General features: G+C 47.2%; 1 protein-coding gene across 7 annotated transcripts in view; it reads left to right on the top strand.

The window, feature by feature from the left end:
* Mylk (myosin light chain kinase) overlaps positions 1-17,753 on the top strand; it is a 257,786-nt gene that overhangs the window by 219,709 nt on the left and 20,324 nt on the right. For all 7 annotated transcript variants that reach the window (XM_074073297.1, XM_074073298.1, XM_074073299.1 and 4 more), the window contains 5 exons: positions 7,010-7,042; positions 7,141-7,234; positions 8,465-8,668; positions 14,347-14,564; positions 16,598-16,721. In XM_074073297.1, the coding sequence (XP_073929398.1) occupies positions 7,010-7,042; positions 7,141-7,234; positions 8,465-8,668; positions 14,347-14,564; positions 16,598-16,721 (673 nt within the window). The remainder of the gene's footprint in view (positions 1-7,009; positions 7,043-7,140; positions 7,235-8,464; positions 8,669-14,346; positions 14,565-16,597; positions 16,722-17,753) is intronic.

Below are 17,753 nucleotides of genomic sequence, written 5' to 3'. Positions count from 1 at the left end.
TACAATGTTTGGGTCATTTCTCCCCCCTTCCCCCACCCTTACGCCTTTTCCCCCGCCCCCTCTCTTCCCCCCTCACCTTACCTCCCCTTATCCCTCACTACCCGGCAGAAACTATTTTGCCCTTATTTCTAATTTTGTTGTAGAGAGAGTATAAGCAATAATAGGAAGGAACAAGGGTTTTTGCTGGTTGAGATAAGGATAGCTATACAGGGCATTGACTCACATTAATTTCCTGTGCATGTGTGTTACCTTCTAGGTTAATTCTTTTTGATCTAACTTTTTCTCTAGTTCCTGGTCCCCTTCTCCTATTGGCCTCAGTTGCTTTAAAGTATCTGCTTTAGTTTCTCTGCATTGAGGGCAACAAATGCTATCTAGTTTTTTAGGTGTCTTACCTATCCTCATACCTCCCTTGTGTGCTCTCGCTTTATCATGTGATCGAAGTCCAGTCCCCTTGTTGTGTTTGCCCTTGATCTAATGTCCACATATGAAGGAGAACATACGGTTTTTGGTCTTTTGGGCCAGGCTAACCTCACTCAGAATGATGTTCTCCAATTCCATCCATTTACCAGCGAATGATAACATTTCGTTCTTCTTCATGGCTGCATAAAATTCCATTGTGTATAGATACCACATTTTCTTAATCCATTCGTCAGTGCTGGGACATCTTGGCTGTTTCCATAACTTGGCTATTGTATCACCCTCATCTTACAGAGAGGGGAAATGAGGGTCAAAGGGGAGAAGCTTCTTGTCTGAGGTCACAGAGCTTGCAAATGGTAAGTGGAAACTTGAACTCAGAACTGCCTGGCCTAAAGCCTGTGTGTTCCTTTGGTTAGCTCAAGGAAAAGGATGTGTCCAGCTGCAGGCTGCCTCTGATTCCTGGCTTGAGTGACTTGGAGGTCAGACAACAAGGATTCTGTGAAGAGATGGGGCTCTGGTTTCAGACCAATGGAGTTGAGGTGTCTGAGGGACATCCAAGAGGATGAGTCCTGAGCCCAGGAGGAGGGGATAAGCTACTGCTTCACTATTTAATGCATAACTAAGGCAGGCTGCACAGAGCACTTATGATCTGTATCAAATGCTAAAGATGAAAGGTCTGAGGACTCAGAAGGATCTTTCAATTTAGCCCTTTGGTTGAAAGTGATCTTTGAGATCAAAGTCTGAGTTTCCAGAAGGTGGAAACACCTTGGTTAGGGAATGCCCAGAAGTGTGGACTGTTACCTCAAGGAGTTTCTTGTGATGAGTAGGAAAAGGGTACTGTGAATTTAAGACAGAAAAAGGTTGGGGTTAGGGAAGGAGGTGGAAGGACAGAAGGCACAGTGCTCCTGGAAAGAGAGCTTAAGGGTGTGGGAGACTAAAATATCAGAGAAGATGGGGAGGGAGCCATTCTGGAAGCATCAGGAGTGTGGAATTGTCTTTATGATTCAATAACCCTCTTGAGTTTTAAAAATTAAGTATAAAATCAGTATTTAAACTTATTTTCAAATTAAATGAGGGCTCTAAAAGCAGATACCTTAAAAGCAACTGAGGCCAATAGGAAAAGGGGACCAGGAACTAGAGAAAAGGTTAGATCAAAAAGAATTAACCTAGAAGGTAACACCCACGCACAGGAAATCAATGTGAGTCAATGCCCTGTATAGCTATCCTTATCTCAACCAGCAAAAACCCTTGTTCCTTCCTATTATTGCTTATACTCTCTCTACAACAAAATTAGAAATAAGGGCAAAATAGTTTCTGCTGGGTATTGAGGGGGTTGGGGGGAGAGGGAGGGGGCGGAGTGGGTGGTAAGGGAGGGGGTGGGAGCAGGGGGGTGAAATGACCCAAGCTTTGTATGCACATATGAATAATAAAAGAAAAAAAAAAGAAAGGAAAACAAAAAATAAATAAATAAATAAATGAGGGCTCTAGAAACAGAAGAGGAGGATACCGATAGAAAACACACCATCTTAACCTTGTCCTCTGAGCAGCTGAGTGCTGGACTCCTTTATTCCTGAGCCCTTAGGATATGCATGAGCAAGGCTCCCTGAGAGATGCAGCTGGCATCAAGGAGGCTGGGCCTCAGCTCTTGAGACAGCCTGGCCTGATCCCCGGCTGATGGCAACTTTCACAAGGCTCCCATCCACTGGCCACTTAAAAATGTCTGTTGGGGGGAAACTGGGTAACAAAACTGCCATCTACTGCCCTCTAATATCCTTAAAAACACACAGAACATTCTTTAGTGGGCAGCGTGAAGAACAGGCAGAATAGGGTGGAGGGCCTGGTAGGACACCAAGTTCCAGTCTGCATGTTTTTAGGATATGAGTTATAGCAGTGATAGGTAGAGGATAACTCTGCAGTGAGAAATGTTTATTGGATGGAACAGAAATCATTCAGGTCCCTGCTATGGTGGAAACCAACAGAAACTAGGTCAACTCAGGTTGTAGGACCCAGGCCACAGGAGCTCCAAGCAGACGTGGCTCCCTAGAGGCCAAGGAAGCAGCTTCCAGGGCTGGAGAGAGAGCCTTGTGGGATGAAGGAGTAGGAGGAGTGTTGGTGAGCCTCACCCTTGAACTCCTCAGTTGGAAGTCTTATGTAGTGCTGCCCCCTACCCCAGGCAAAATGGTGAAGCTGTCTGAAGTCCACAGGAGGGGTCCAGGCCACCCAGGGCTTCCAGACAGGAAGCTGCTCCCACCCCAGGCCCAGCTGGATTATCCAAAGGAGAGGAGGGAGAGAGAACAGTTGCCAAGCATTGGGCTTGAGGGCAATGGACAGGATGGGGGTGGGTGGGATCCTAAGCAAAGGTCCTTTTCAGACTACTCAGATGCTTGTAAGTTCTAAGCAAGATAGCCACCTCTCTCTACTTAAAAGGGGACTGGCTCTCAGAGATGGGAGTGGGCTGGATTAGGAGTCAAAGATCACTTCTGTGGAGCGGTGGGCTATGAGAGTTATATCAAAAACAGCACCAATTAACCCTTGCTCTACAAAAGTCAGCTAATGTTGGCTCTGACTTCACCACTACCACCACTTCTGCCCCTTGCCTCATCAACTTCAGTTTTCTACTTCATCCTGATCGTTGGTTCCATCTCTGTTTACCCCTAGCCCTCACCGCATGTGTTCATTCCCCCCAGGCCTGGTGCACCCTGCTGTGCTCCATGCGTTGCCATGGGTACTGGGGATCAGTGGAGGACAAAGTGGGCTTCCCATCAGCCCTAGTGGCTTCCTTACACCAGAGCCACCACTCAGACTAGGATCCTTAGCCTGATAGCTCCCAGCCCTGTCTCCTTAAGCCCAAGTGAACATAGTCTTCATGTTGACATCCCATTCCAGCCAGATCTTGGATTCTACTCCCACCCTAATCCTGCTCTGGCTCTTGGATCCTAATTTGTTATAGGCTATATCGCTGTTAGCAAAGCAGCTGTGGCTGAGGCTTCCTGCCCAGCTGGGCCTCTTGCAATTTGAGGGCAGTTAGAGCTGCACAACTTGGGTTTCTTCCATCCCAGGCTCCCAGAAGCTGTATCTGGGGCCGGGCTGCCCTCTAGTGCCCACTGGGCATGCAGGGGTCCTCAATGATAACAAGAGTCAGTACTCTGTCCTGAGGACTGACAGGCCCCATGCTGTGAATCTTAGCACTCATCTAGTCCTCTCCCAGGGTGTTACAACTCATCTGTTTGGAGAAATATCTCAGAACCTTCTGCCAAATAGCTCTTCCACTTAGCTTTTGTATTTCATAGCTCATTCTAAATAATTTTTTTAAAATGTTTAGCTGAAGTGCTTTCTTCTGCAATTTCAGCTCCTTCCGTAGTGAAAAAGATAAAGTAGTTCCTTTTGTAATGGTTACAGCCCTTTATGCTCAAAGAGTTGTGCTGGCCGAACTGTGGTTTCCCCCACACACTCTTCTCCCACTCCTCCACTCTGGTCATCCTGGTTCTCAAGCAGGATGAGGAGATGGCAGATAGGGATGCAGCAGCCAGAGGTCTTGAGAGCTCCGTAGAGAGAAGGCTGCACAGTACAGTGAGTAGCATTCAGGGGCTGAATCCCTAAGGAGAGGGGTTTGGTCTCCCAACTAAGGCAAAAGAAGAGGCAAGAAGTAAGGTATGGCGTTTGTGCGGGAGCTGGCCAGCTCTGCAGTTCTGCAGTTTTGCTTAGCTATAGTCAGAATGACAGGGAGAGGCCAGCTCCAGAACTGAGGCCCTCTCCAAAGCTGACTGGGAAAAGCCCCTCGTGGCAGGTGGAAGGGCCCTCGTGGCTCTCAGCACTATGAACTCTGTCACTAGCAGAGCACAAACCACTCCCTGGAGAAACCAGGCCAAGAAAAACCTGCCTCTCTCTCTCTCTCTCCCTCTCTCTCTCTCTCTCTCAGCTGCTCAGAGCACTCTGGTCCTCTTGCCACCCCAGGAAGATGAGGCAAGGCACCAAGAAAATAAAAGGTACTCAGTAAATCAGAACCACTGTCTCAGACCAGGCACCTACAAGTCAGGACAATGGGACCTTCCTTCCTGACAGAAAATACTTTGTCTCCAAGACCTGGGTTGGGGACTTCCATCAACCATATGTTCAGTAAAAGCTGCCCTTGAATCTTCTGCTTCCCTCAGAACTCCATTTGAATATCGTTGAAATAACCTGAATATCCATTGACCCTATTTCGTTTTTGTGGCACCTCCTGGTGTGACTTCCACATGTCTACGTCCTTTGTCTATGTGAGGCGTAGTGCGAATGGTTCCCTCAGTTCATGGTATTCGCAAGTTGATGAACAGTTCACAGTGCTATTCTTACCCTTGGCAATTGTGTGATTTCCTTTTCAATCATGACTGCCTTCCCAACTGGAAAGACATGACCTTTTCCGATTGTCTTACATTCAGTGGCCTTCTGTACCTCACCCAGCTCCATCATGGCCTTTTGACTGCCAAGAGCCAGAGTCCTGGGAGCAGATACCCAAGTCTCTACCAAGGGCCACAAAGTAATCATACCTGTTATCCCCAGTGATAGCACTCTGTCATCCAGAGCAGTAGGTGACATACCACAGGTGTCACTCACAAGGGCAGAATGATTCCTTTCTCCCTGAATGCTGACTGCATTACTGCATCCAGGCACATTGCTCTTATGTCAGCCTTGTCATTGGTGAGTTTGACAGTGCCACTCAATGCCCAGCACATGGTGGAAACATTGATCGATAAGTCCCACATCCCAGCAGCCTCTGTGAAGCCCTGCCCCTACTACTTCCCAGCAGGACCCTGAGTCCTTGCCTGTCCCCCTTTTTTATTTCCATGGCAGCTTCCTTTCTGTAATCCTTCCCAGTCCCCTTATGTTTAGTTTTCTAAAACTAAACTTCGTCAGCAGCATTTTAAGAACTCTAAACAGATCACAGCTTCTGGTTTATGCTCATAAACTCTTAGAACTACTTTTCCGCCAAAGGCACTTATCCTACACAGATTGGGTTACTTTCCTCTGACTGCTTAGGTTCCAGTGTCCTTTCTGCCCCCAGTCTGATTCACCATCCATAGGTCCAGCTGCACCTGCTCTTCATGTCACAGACTGGACCTTGCAAAGCACCGCAGAGCTCAGCAGTATCCCAACACATTGGTCCCCTCTCAAGACATGATCCCCAACCAGCTTCCCTTCCTCCCCCAGCCTTGCTTCACTGGGGGCTTCTGCAAGTCACTCTCACACACTTCTACTCTTCCCCCCAATAGTCACATGTACTCCACACTCCTCACACGTACATCTCATACTCAGTCACACACTGACACACATCCACACATTCGTACACTCCCACAGTATCCCACACATATGTTCACACACAGGCACATGTTCACACTCACACTTCCCATGCTATCCTTTAACTCTCACATTCTCCCCTACTAACCCACACATATACACACCCACTCACACACACATGCACTCACTCATTCACTAATACTCACACATACTCACACACTTACACTTTAGCAGTCCCTTCCCTCCCTCTGATTTCTGTCACATCCTTGCTCCTTTCATCCAGAAACCTCCCTTCGTCTACTTCTCAGCCAGAACATGGCCCAGATGATGGCTGAGGAGCACAGAGGATTATGCAACATTGCTTCTAGAGCTGCTCAGGCCCCTAGAAGTCACTGTACAATCTGTTCCTCTTGCACACAAGGACACCGAGGCCCAGAAAGGGAAAAGCACTTAGCCAAGCTCAGGAAGCCAGAGCAGCCCTATTTTTGAGGGGGCAGATGTGTATCATGGCAAAGGAAAGCCTAAGGCTCTGAAGTGGGTGTATTCTGGGCTCGCTGTGCCTGTCCCTTTGTTTGCACTTCACTCCTGACATATGCATGAGAACAGTTAGTGTAGGCCACTCATGTCCCTCCTCATGTACACCTGCCAACTTCATCTGTGTGTTATCACTCACCTCTCACAGCATTCCATCATCTCCTGGACGATACAGCTCACAGAGACAACCTCTTCTGAGAATAATGGCTCTGATTTTATCCTTGATGCATTTTATGTCGCCTTCCTCCATTGTGCACTCAGTTTGTACCCTGATGGTTACATAATACTTTGTAATTGATACCTTGAGTATATATGTTTTTGTCTCTCCAACTAAATTATAAGCTTCAAGAAGGAAGGCCAGACCAGGCCTTGTGTGTGTTTTGTTTTGTTTGCTCACATAACTGGCATGATGCTGGCTATGCTACTAGAATTCCATAATAAATTTGACACTGGCAGCAATTGTAAGTTGCTGACTTTCAAGCCAGGGAAGAAAGGGATTGTCACAGTTGTGTGTTGGTTCATGAAAGTCCAGAGGGACTGGAAGATATACAGGACATGTCTAGGGACTCTTGGGTGAGACAGGCTGGGATGGAGGTGAGACCTAGCGGAGGAGTGGGGATGGTTGGAGTGAGGAGACCAGAACCTCCCAGTCTGTACCTGGCCCTGACCAACCCCAGAGGACGCCCAGGCAGACTGGTACCCAGTAACACCCCCAGATGCCTTAGTCTCAATGGCCTTTAGTACTAACCACTGTGTCCTTTCTGTTCCTCCTTGTCTCCCCCAGAGCCAAAGGATGAAGTGGAGGTGTCAGATGATGGTAAGTGCAGCCACCCATCCTCAGAACAGGCTCTTGGCTGGAGGGGACTGAGAAAGGGGATTTGATCACTCACCCTAACCATGACCTATGCCCTGTAGATGAGAAGGAGCCCGAGGTTGACTACCGGACGGTGACAGTCAATACTGAACAAAAAGTATCTGACTTCTATGACATTGAAGAGAGACTAGGATCGTAAGTGGTGTGGGAACCTGCCTCTGGTCCCCAGGGTGAGGGTGGCACAGTTCTCACAGTTAATCCCAATGTCTCCTCCTGTCCCATCATGGGCTCAGCCTCCTTCTCAATTGGAGATTCTACACAGTAGGGAGGGATGAGCCCACAAATACATCCCCTCCCTCATGCTGGGCTCTCTTTGGAGTTGCTCCTGCAGCTCTGCTCAGGTGCAGTTCTGTGGGAACCTTGGACATGGCCTACCTTTTCTCTGCCTCCATGCACAGCACAGCAGTGAGGCAGGACTCACTGGATCTGGACTGGATTCCATTTAGGGTCCCTTACACAGAAGTGGTCAAGCCTCCAGCAGGAGTGGCGAGAGGGGGGGCACCACAAGAGGACGGAGGTGGTAAATGTGATTGAAGTACATAATATTCATGTATAAAAATGTTATAATAAACCCATTATTTATATTATTAATTTAAATGTATAATAAAAAAAAAAAGACGTGATTAAGCCCGGTCAGTTCTTGCTGTCCAGCAGTACTAGTTTCAGGGTTTCATTAACACACACAGTGGTCTTTACAGCTCCCTAGATGAACTTTCTCCTCATCCTTGACTCTGCCTACTCCTTGGGATGTGGAGGATACCAGTGGCTCAATCCATGTCTCTCTAACTCTCGTTCCCTGGAGTAGTGTAAGGGAGGAGGAAGAAAAGGAATGGGACTCAGCTTTTATTTCCAGAGGTTTCTGGGAAACAAAGGAATGATGCAGTCCTCTTAGCAGCTCTGGGAAAGGAGTCAGAATGAGTTATGTTCCAAAGGAACCTCCAGCTACCCAGCAAGCAGAAGCGGGTCCTTCCTGGGAGGTCTCTAGGGCATCCATGTTCAGTGAATCTATATTTGGGAATAATGACCTCAACCCAACTTCCTGGGTTCCTCTGCAGAGAAGGGAAAGGAAAGGAAGTCCACCCACCAAGACTGATTAGAAATTAACTTACTTTATTGATCTAGAGAAGTGATTGGCAAACTTTTTCCATAGAGGGCCAGATACAGTCCCCAGGTCACAGCTACAGCTGTACCATCATAACACAAAAGCAGGCATGGACAATATGTAAGCAAGTAGGTATACCTGTGTTACAATACAGCCTCAAATTTAAAAAGAAGTGGGTCTGATTTGTCCTGGGGCCCATGGTTTGCCACCCCTAATTAGTATAGAGCTTGGCTAAACTTTTCTCTCCTTCCCTTTGTGTGCAGTGGGAAATTCGGACAAGTCTTTCGACTTGTAGAAAAGAAAACTGGAAAAATCTGGGCAGGGAAATTCTTCAAGGCCTATTCAGCAAAAGAGAAAGAGAATATCCGGCAGGAGATCAGCATCATGAACTGTCTCCACCATCCCAAGCTTGTCCAGTGCGTGGACGCCTTCGAAGAAAAGGCCAACATTGTCATGGTCCTCGAAATGTGAGTGGAGCTGTGGGCCTGGGAGCTCCTGCCTGTGCCCCCCACTGTCCCACCTCTACACAGTCCCAAGTTGGGAAGTGCTGCACTCGGTGTGATGGACAAGATGCTCACCAGTCTATGCCAAGGCCAGCCAATGGGAGTCAGAACCACCTGACCCACTGACTGCAGCCCACCTGCAGTCCTGAGCTCATTTCCACAACTAGGGATCTTCTAGGACCCCTTGTGTCCTTTCCCCTCTCATTCTCCATGGAAGAGCAAAGCTACCCCTGGTGTCTTGGTTTCCCGCAGAGGCATTCTCACCTGCAGGTGGTTCAAGGTGGAAGGAAAGGGACTGGGCAGCTTCCTGACTTCCCTGCAAAACAGAAGGGGGCCCAGGCCTGGGGGCTCAGAGTCCAGGAGTGGAACCATTGCTCCAAGTCCTTTCACTGTGCCTCTGCACAGTTCCTTTGTTTGTGCTTTTTTGGTTTCTTGCTCATCAAAGTATCACTTTCTCTGCTGAGTTGTGCAAAGGCAGGGGGGTAGGTCAGATGATCTCCAGGCAGGGTTTTCCCAGAATCCACTGTTTCCTCTACTCCCAGTCCTCTACCTACACACACACACACTCACACAAATACACACTGGCATCAGTAAGGCAAGTGCCCTGCAATCTGATTTTTAATATATAATCACATACAAAAATTGTAAGAAAATACACAGTGAAAAGTCTTATTCCCACCCCTGTACACCATCTACCGTTTCTACCCCCACCACTACTACCAGAGATAGACAATTTTATTAGCTTTGTATGTATTTTTCCAAGGTTTCTTTATTAAACTACGAGCACACATGACATGTATATTCTAATTCTTCTGCCTTTTAACACAAAAAGCAACTTATAGTGCATTTATTAGCAAATTGGTATGATAGTCAGTGCCTCATTCCCACAGCTCACTGGGACCTCACTGTATGGTTACATTGCAGTGTATTTAAGCCATTTGCTTTTGATAAGAGGACAGGTAGCTTTCTGTGTTTTGCTATTACAAAGGAGCATTATTTGTAACCTTATACATACATCTTTTTACTCATGTATATATATGGTTTACATTCCCAGTAGTAAAGGAACACTGGGTTAAAGAGGATGTTTATTTGAAAATTTTAAAGCTATATTAGAATTGCATGGTGCATCCTGAACTATGGGATCTCAGTCCATCTGGACATTGTTCCCCAGGAAAGACGAGGACTGAGTGGAGGGTACCCTTTTCTGTCCCCTCGTTGCAATAACATTTGGTCATATTCCACTCTGAATATGTTTCTTAGGACAAGCAAAGATTGAGTAAGAGTACAGATATGAGTCAGATAACCTATTATAGATCCCAGCCCCACCTCTTACTTGTTACTTGACCTTAACCTGTACCAATCCTTACGTTTTTATTATCCACAAAAGAAGATAGTTAAACCCCTTCCTGATTGCTGTGGGATGATGTGGAACAATGCTGGTAAGGCACCATGCTCCATCATGGGGCCTATTCACAGCATGATCCATTGGCTTGCTCTATATCCTGGCCTTTTCCAATTAAAAGTATTTTGTGAGCATTTTAACATTCAACCAGTTATCATGGAACAAAACTTCCCTAGTGTTCAGAAGCATGGCCTTAAGTTCACTACCATCTAGATGTGCTTTTGTAATTGTTCAATACTACCAGCAAAGATTTATTTAGATTTGAATAATTAAGCTTCCCATTTGGCTATAAAATTCTACTATTCTATGGAATCATAAAAGACTCAGAAAAATCTTTATTTGTATCTTATGCTCAAATTCAAACTCCACCCCTACTACCCACTTTCAAAAAGTACTGAACCACATTTCTGGCCTCATTCATCACAGCCTTTCAATATCCCTGTGGCCAACAGATTTCTTCCCTCCCTCCCTTATCTCCTTCCTTCCTTCCTTCCTTCCTTCCTTCCTTCCTTCCTTCCTTCCTTCCTTCCTTCCTTCCTTCCTTCCTTCCTTCCCTTTCCCTCACCTCCCCTCCCTTCCCTCCCTTTGTATGGCATTGGGGATTAAACCCAGGGCCTTGCTCATGCTAAGCCAGACCTTTTTGTTACTTTATTTTGAAATAAGTTCTCACGAAATTTCCCAGGCTGGCCTTAAACTTGCACTCCTCCTACCTCAGCATCTTGAATAGCTGAGATTATAGACATGTACCACTACACCTGGCTGAGCTGCAGTTTTTCCATTTGTTCTAGAATAGGTTTCTTAGTCTAGGCAGCGTGGGCATGTGAGGACATGTGGAGAAACATCTTATCTTTAGAAGTTAAACCCTGAGCAAGTTCATGAGAGGGGACAGAAGGAGCCGAGCCTGGGCAGCAACACCAGTGGGCAGAATACCATACTTAGCATGGAATCAGGAGTTGGCAAGCTGTATGGAAAAATCAGAGAGAAACGTAAGGAGGTTTCAGCTGGTCTGGCTTTCATCCCTCCACCCCACTCCTCCCCACGGACAGGAGCAAGTCTTACAGGCTCAGATGCCAGAAGATCAAGGGTCCAGAGCTTGCCCTTTGATAGGCACAGAACCAGAGGATCGGGCTCATGGTACATCTGTATGTCCCTTCCAGCCTAACCAGTTTAAGACCTGGCCACAGACAGGAGAGAAGTTGATGATCAGCAGTGCAACTTGCTAGTCTTGTTTCATAAAGAAAATAAGGGTAAGAGAGAAGTGATGCCTAGTCATACAGAAAAGTGAAAATGTAGTCAGGGTTCCAGCCTTCTGTCCAGCTGCCTGAGACATGTAGGAAATAAAAATGGATGTGTCTTCATCCTTTCTGACTTCAGGTTCTTGGACAAGCCCCCACCATACAGCAGCATTGCTCTGAAGCAGGGGTCCTCTGGCCCCCAGCCTGGAGCTTGGACTAGTACTTCTATGTGGTGGTAAGACCCTGAGCACTGACAAGGATATGAAGTTTCAGCTGAGTCACTAGTGGCTGGCCTCACCTTTGTTCTACAGTTAGCAGAATTCATCAAAGAACATCCAGATGACTGCTGTGAGGCAAGGAGCAGAGGATCTGGGTGTTGAGTCTCCAGATAGTGTCTTTCCTTTTGGTTGCTAGTGAGGACTAGCCAAGGCCTGGAGCTCTGAGGATAGGTCTGGTCCCTTGGGATAGGTAGTGTTGCTGACAGTACATATTTATTCATTTACTCATTTCTATCACTTTATTAAGCACACATTTGCTCTGTCCCAATCTTAACCCATGTCTGTGGGTGGTGACTTCTATCAAACCAACACCTTCCACCCACGGTCTTGAGTGGAAACTCACAAAGCCATGAATCTTAATTGTTTAACTCCTTCTGTGCTAGGAAGTTGACCATAGAAATAGTTTCAAGACATATTAAATATATTTGTATAGGATGAAACTATTTGAGATGACATTGAGTAAATTACCTCTAGAAATTCAGCAGTAAGTATCTCCATGCCTCGGATATCTACCACTCATTTCTCAGACATTCCCAAGGACACTGAAAATAATGGTTGCTTTCTCAGAATATCTTAAATTTAAAAGTACACATTTTGGGGCTCCTTGTCTGTGCCAGATATTGCCAGGTATAAATGAAGGCCTGGAGATGAGCCAGACCTTTTGCAGACAGGTTGGCAAACAAGGCCGGCTTGATACAAAAAGTGCAGAGATAAGGCATGGACACCCAGGGAGGAAACGATCATTTCATATGGGGCACAAGGGAGTGATTTCTCTGAGGATGAACGTTTCAGTTTCCTCTGGAGCGGTAGTGGACAAGCCAGTGTGTCTGATCATAAGAATGACCTGGGAGACTTCTTAAAAATATGTCCTTGGACTGGCAGAGTGGCTCAAGTGGTAGACCACCTGCCTAGCAAGTATGAAGCCCTGAGTTCAAACCTCAGTACCACCAAAAAAAAAAATGGATCCTCAAGGGCAGGGTGTGGCTCAAGTGACAGAGCTCAAGTGCAAGGACCCAAGTTCATTTCCCAGTACTGAGCCAAAAAAAAAAAAAAAAAAAAGAGAGCCCTCAGATCCCTCTCAAGATTTTATAAATCCAAGGGAAAAGCTTGGGACTCTGTATTTTCAACAAGAACCCAAACAGTTCTTTAAAATGAATAATTGATAATTAACATGCACTTACTGTATACCAGGCACCCTTCCGTATTAGCCCATTCCATCTTTGCAGCAACTCTGTGAGGCAGTGCTGCTTTTATTTTATCTTCAGATAAAGAAATTGAGACACAGAGATGTTAAGAATTGGCTGAGGCCTAATGGAGGTAGGCTGAGTTTGTCTTGGATCCCTGTGGAAAGTTGTAGAAATGGAGGACTTCAGGACAAGTGGTACCACTTGCTGGTCATACAGGGACTTTCTTCTTGGGTTGATTCTAAAGCGATGGCTTTAGCTCCCCCTACTGGCCACTGTCACACACTGACCCTTCCAAGCTCAGCCCTTCTTGCAGGGTCATGTGGCGATGAAGATAGACAGGCTGTGGTGTGTTGGGCTCCATACTGCACTCTTGTCTGTCTCTCCCACAAAGGTCAGTGACAAGCTCTACCTGGCCTCCCACAATATGCCAAACAATATGTTCCAAGTACCTCCTATGTGTCAGGCATGAAAATAAGAAAAGTAAATCTCAGAAAACTTAAGTAAATTGCCGAAGGTCACACGGCTTATAACCTTTTAAAAGGCAGGAACAGGACTCAAACTCAGCTCCTTCCTCTCTTCACAATGACTTACCTTAGAGAAGGGACTCCCTTATAATAGGAGAGTCACAGAACAAAGCCCACTAATGTTGTCCAGCTGGTGAACTACAGCCTGCTATAGAAAACTGGGTAAGTTACCAGGAATACACTCTTCCCTGACTAGTGAGCAAGGAAGGTGGGTCCAAGGGCTGGGACAAGGGATCAGAGAGGACCTGAGCAACCTGGGCAGCAGGGCCATGTATTTGCACTGACAGGTGATATGCTGATCAACTGAGGTCTGAGATAGTTGTTAGCAGAGGACCCCCAAGATATGGGCACCGGAAGTAGAGGGGATCAGCCATGGGCAGGATCCAAAGTCTACTAGGTAGAAAGAATTATACCTCCAGCCTGGGCATGAAAGAATCCCTGCAAGACAGATTAGTCATGGCTAAAGGAAGTAAAATGATTTGCTGGAGTCAGCAAATCTGTCACCACTGCAGGTCCAATGGGTTACAGACAACTAATTGCAGAAAAATTTACTGAAGCTACTTATTATCAAAGATATTTGTCTGTTCCTAATTGTGCAAAATAGATGCTTATAGAAACTGTGAATATTTTAAACTTCAGTTCCCTGTGACTAGAAGACCCAGCTGGGTACAAGAACATTCCCTGTGCATCCTTGTCACATGAGGGAAAGAGACTGCCCTGTAGTCACCCTCTCTGCTAAGATCATGTCTGAATTTCTCTATTCACACCCACCTCTGAGAAAATTGTCTGCCCTGAGAGCCTCTCTGATTTCAGATGTTTCCCTGAGACCCCCAGCAGATGCAGGGCAGGATCCCTTGGGCAGGAAACTAGGAGTCTCTGATCTTCCTCCTGTGGTGGAACACTGGGTCTCAGGAAGCTACAGGAAGTGCCTCTCCCCACAGCTTTCCTTGGCCAGCCACTGCCTCTACCTCCCCCCCAGGATCATGTGGTCTGACTGCCTCCTTCTGTCCCTGCAGCGTTTCAGGAGGTGAGTTGTTTGAGCGCATCATTGACGAGGACTTTGAGCTGACAGAGCGGGAGTGCATCAAGTATATGAGGCAGATCTCGGAGGGGGTGGAGTACATCCATAAGCAGGGCATTGTGCACCTGGACCTCAAGCCAGAGAATATCATGTGTGTCAACAAGACGGGCACCAGGATCAAGCTCATCGACTTCGGTCTGGCCCGGAGGCTGGGTAAGACCAACCCACCAGTCCTCTTGTCACTGATGTACAGTGGCAGTGGCTGTTTATATTCCACACACTGGATATTAGGAGGAATGTATAGGATTGGGGTGAAAGTCAGAGACTGTGAAGACTGCTCAGGTTCTAATCCCACCCCTGTTGCCTACCGCTGTGTGAATGGTAACCTCAAACCCCTCATCTGTAGGACAGGATAATAGTGGTTACCATAGGGTTGTCAGGTGGGCCAGCCAAGCCATTAATACAGGTAGAGTGACAGCAAAAGTGCCTTGTGTGTAGAAAGCATTGCATAAGTATTTGATGCTTATTTGGTAATGATAAGGCTACTAGTGGTAAAATTTGTTTTGCTGACGGTGGCTCCTCACATCTGCATCATTGTAGTTTCCAGAGCACTTCTGCATTAAAAATAAAAATAAAAGCAGTCTCATTGATTCTCACTGAGAGAGGTGGGCAGGGCAGACTCTATGAGTCCCCATTTGTAAACTAGGAGACCAGGGTTCACCAAGCCTTGCCCAGCAGGTCTCACTGTGAGCCAGGTACAGGGGCTGGAATGAAAACCCTGGGCCTAGCTCAGGATGCTCTGAAGCCCTTCTCCTATTTGCACATTAAGCAAGAGGGAGGTAATGGGGACAGATGGACAGAGCCTTATCCCCAGCTCTGAAGTTGTTTTGGTCAGTGACTGTCTCGCCTCACTGCCTGCATCCATTCTGCCTCTGCAGCTCTTGAGGGCCCAGTAATTAAGCAAACAGTATCACTGTCCCTTCTCGCTACTGCCCTGTAATCAAGGAGCCACAGGGCTGAAGTGAACTGGCCTTTATTTCACCATCCTACAAGAAGCAGGAAGGAGCTGGCCAAGCTAATGACACACAGTGAATCTCCTCCTAGGACACCAGGACTGGTCCTACTGTGAACACTGTGGGTGTGAGGTCTTCAGAGGCCTTGACTTGCCTGGCAGTCAGTGCAGTCAGGCCAGAAGCCCATCTTGACATTGGGAAAACCTGCCTGCTCTCTCTTGCTATAGGGACAGGTGGGGAAATTTCCAGTAACACTGATAAACTGAGTGAACAGGCATGCACTGGCCTCAGGAGCTGGCAGTAAACACAGCGTGTAGGTTCCCTGGTGAAAGGCTGCTGTGGAAACAGTGCTGTCCGCCAAGGACCAGATGACTGGGAAATGGCTAAAATAAGGCAGCAGGTTTAGGTGAGAGTTGGAGCAGGATTCCCATGCTGTAAGAACCATTAAGGGGTTTGTTTTAGAACATTTACTGTGGGCCCTGCAGAGTTAAACAAGATAAGTTGTGGCCTCCAGGTCACAGCTCTGCCGTGTACACCCCCACTGCTAACACATCATCCAGCAATGGGTACTGACCTTAGCACACACTGTAGGTCATCTCTGGCCCTTTATGACTGAGATACACTGCATTGGGGTTTGGGCCTCTCCCAACTGTTGTCCCCAACAGCACCTGGGAGGAGAACCATGAAGCAAGCATAGGATAACTAGAGGCTGTGGTGGGGAATGGTGACGGGCTGGGTTCATCAACCCAATCCTGATTTCAGGTTCTGACCACCACTGATAAGGTGGGCAGGAAATCACCTCACTTCCCTTTTGTCCTCGCAACGTGCGTGTCACACCTACTTCTTAGGATTGTTGAGAATACTAAATTTAAAAATCCTTGTAAAGCTGGTGGCAGGGCACACAGGACATAGCAAATGTTATAATCAGGGGATGTTAGAGATACCAAGCCCCGCCTGTGTGATCCACCTCTCGGAGACAGACACGCAAAATGACCTCTGCCTTGCCCAGACATTTGGGGTGAGATGGTTTTCTGGTTTCCCTGGTGGGCCGATGCTTTTGTAAAATGGGAGGCCACATGTCTCTGTGCCATTGTCCAGGGAGAGAGCACCCAAAGACCAAGCTCTCATCTATGTCCCTTCTGACTTGAGGCCCTTATACAGACAAGGGCAGACACTTACCTTGAACTGACTCTGTGATGCACTGGTGGCTGACCCTCTCCATCCTGGTTTCAGAGAATGCGGGGTCTCTGAAGGTCCTTTTTGGCACCCCAGAGTTTGTGGCTCCTGAAGTGATCAACTATGAACCTATCAGCTATGCCACGGACATGTGGAGCATTGGAGTCATCTGCTATATCCTGTAAGTCCCAAGGCACTCAGGAAGTGGGGGCAGAGAGTCCCACCTGAAGATCCCCAGGCTGCCATGACACTGTGTGGGGGGGGGGCGGGTCCCAGGCAGTAGGTTTAGGTGAGAGTTGGAGCAGGATTCCCATGCTGTAAGAACCATTAAGGGGTTTGTTTTAGGACATTTACCGTGGGCCCTGCATCGTGATCATGATGGGAGCTCTCCCCAGAGACAAGAGTGACAGGCTCCTTCTCCATCCCTGTGGGCCCACCCTGCTCCTGCCCCCAGCAAGTCAGCATCCTGCATCACCCTTCTGTAGCAACTCCATGCTGGCTGCCTTGCTGTCTCCAGTGTTGGCAGCCTGGGGCCTTTGGTCAGGAGGGGAAACATGGCTGGGCACCCCCATTTGTGTAGGTGTGTCCACATTGAAGGAGGGAGCCTAGATGCATATCTTTTTTGGCATCTTCACTGTCCTCATCCTTATGGGATGGGGACCCCAAACACCAGCCTCACCTCTGACTCAAGTATGTGTGCTGACTAATAAGCACCTTCGATGATAGAGCCTTCAGTGAGGCCAAGAAACAACAGAAAACAGTGCTGTAATTAGAAATGGGAAATCAGGTGGGAAGTAAGAAACCATTTAAATTAGGGAGGCAAGAGAAAAGAGGAGTGGTCAGAAATCTAGACCTCCCCAGATTGCAGATTTTGACTCAGGTCTGGGATTCCACACATCTAACTGGTTCCAGGCTATCCAAAGATGTACTTGGAGTAATGAAGCTCCAGAATACACTTACTTGGCGGGTCTCACGGAAGCTTCAGGCTGCCTCAGAGGCAGTCCCTGAACTTGTGTGGCAACACAGTTATGGGATGGTCCCTCCAATGATGCAGATATGTATGCAACCACTAAAAAATATTTTTGTCAGGCCAGGCCTGGTGGTTCACACCTGTAATTCCAACTACTCAGGAGGCAGAGATAATAGGATCAAGGTATGAGGCCAACTCAGGCAAAAGCACAAAAACTTATCTGAAAACAACAAAAGAGAAAGG

This window comes from Castor canadensis, chromosome 5 (genome assembly GCF_047511655.1).
Source record: "Castor canadensis chromosome 5, mCasCan1.hap1v2, whole genome shotgun sequence".
NCBI classification, from domain to species: Eukaryota; Metazoa; Chordata; class Mammalia; order Rodentia; family Castoridae; genus Castor; species Castor canadensis.
This window is presented reverse-complemented; position numbering and strand designations above follow the sequence as displayed.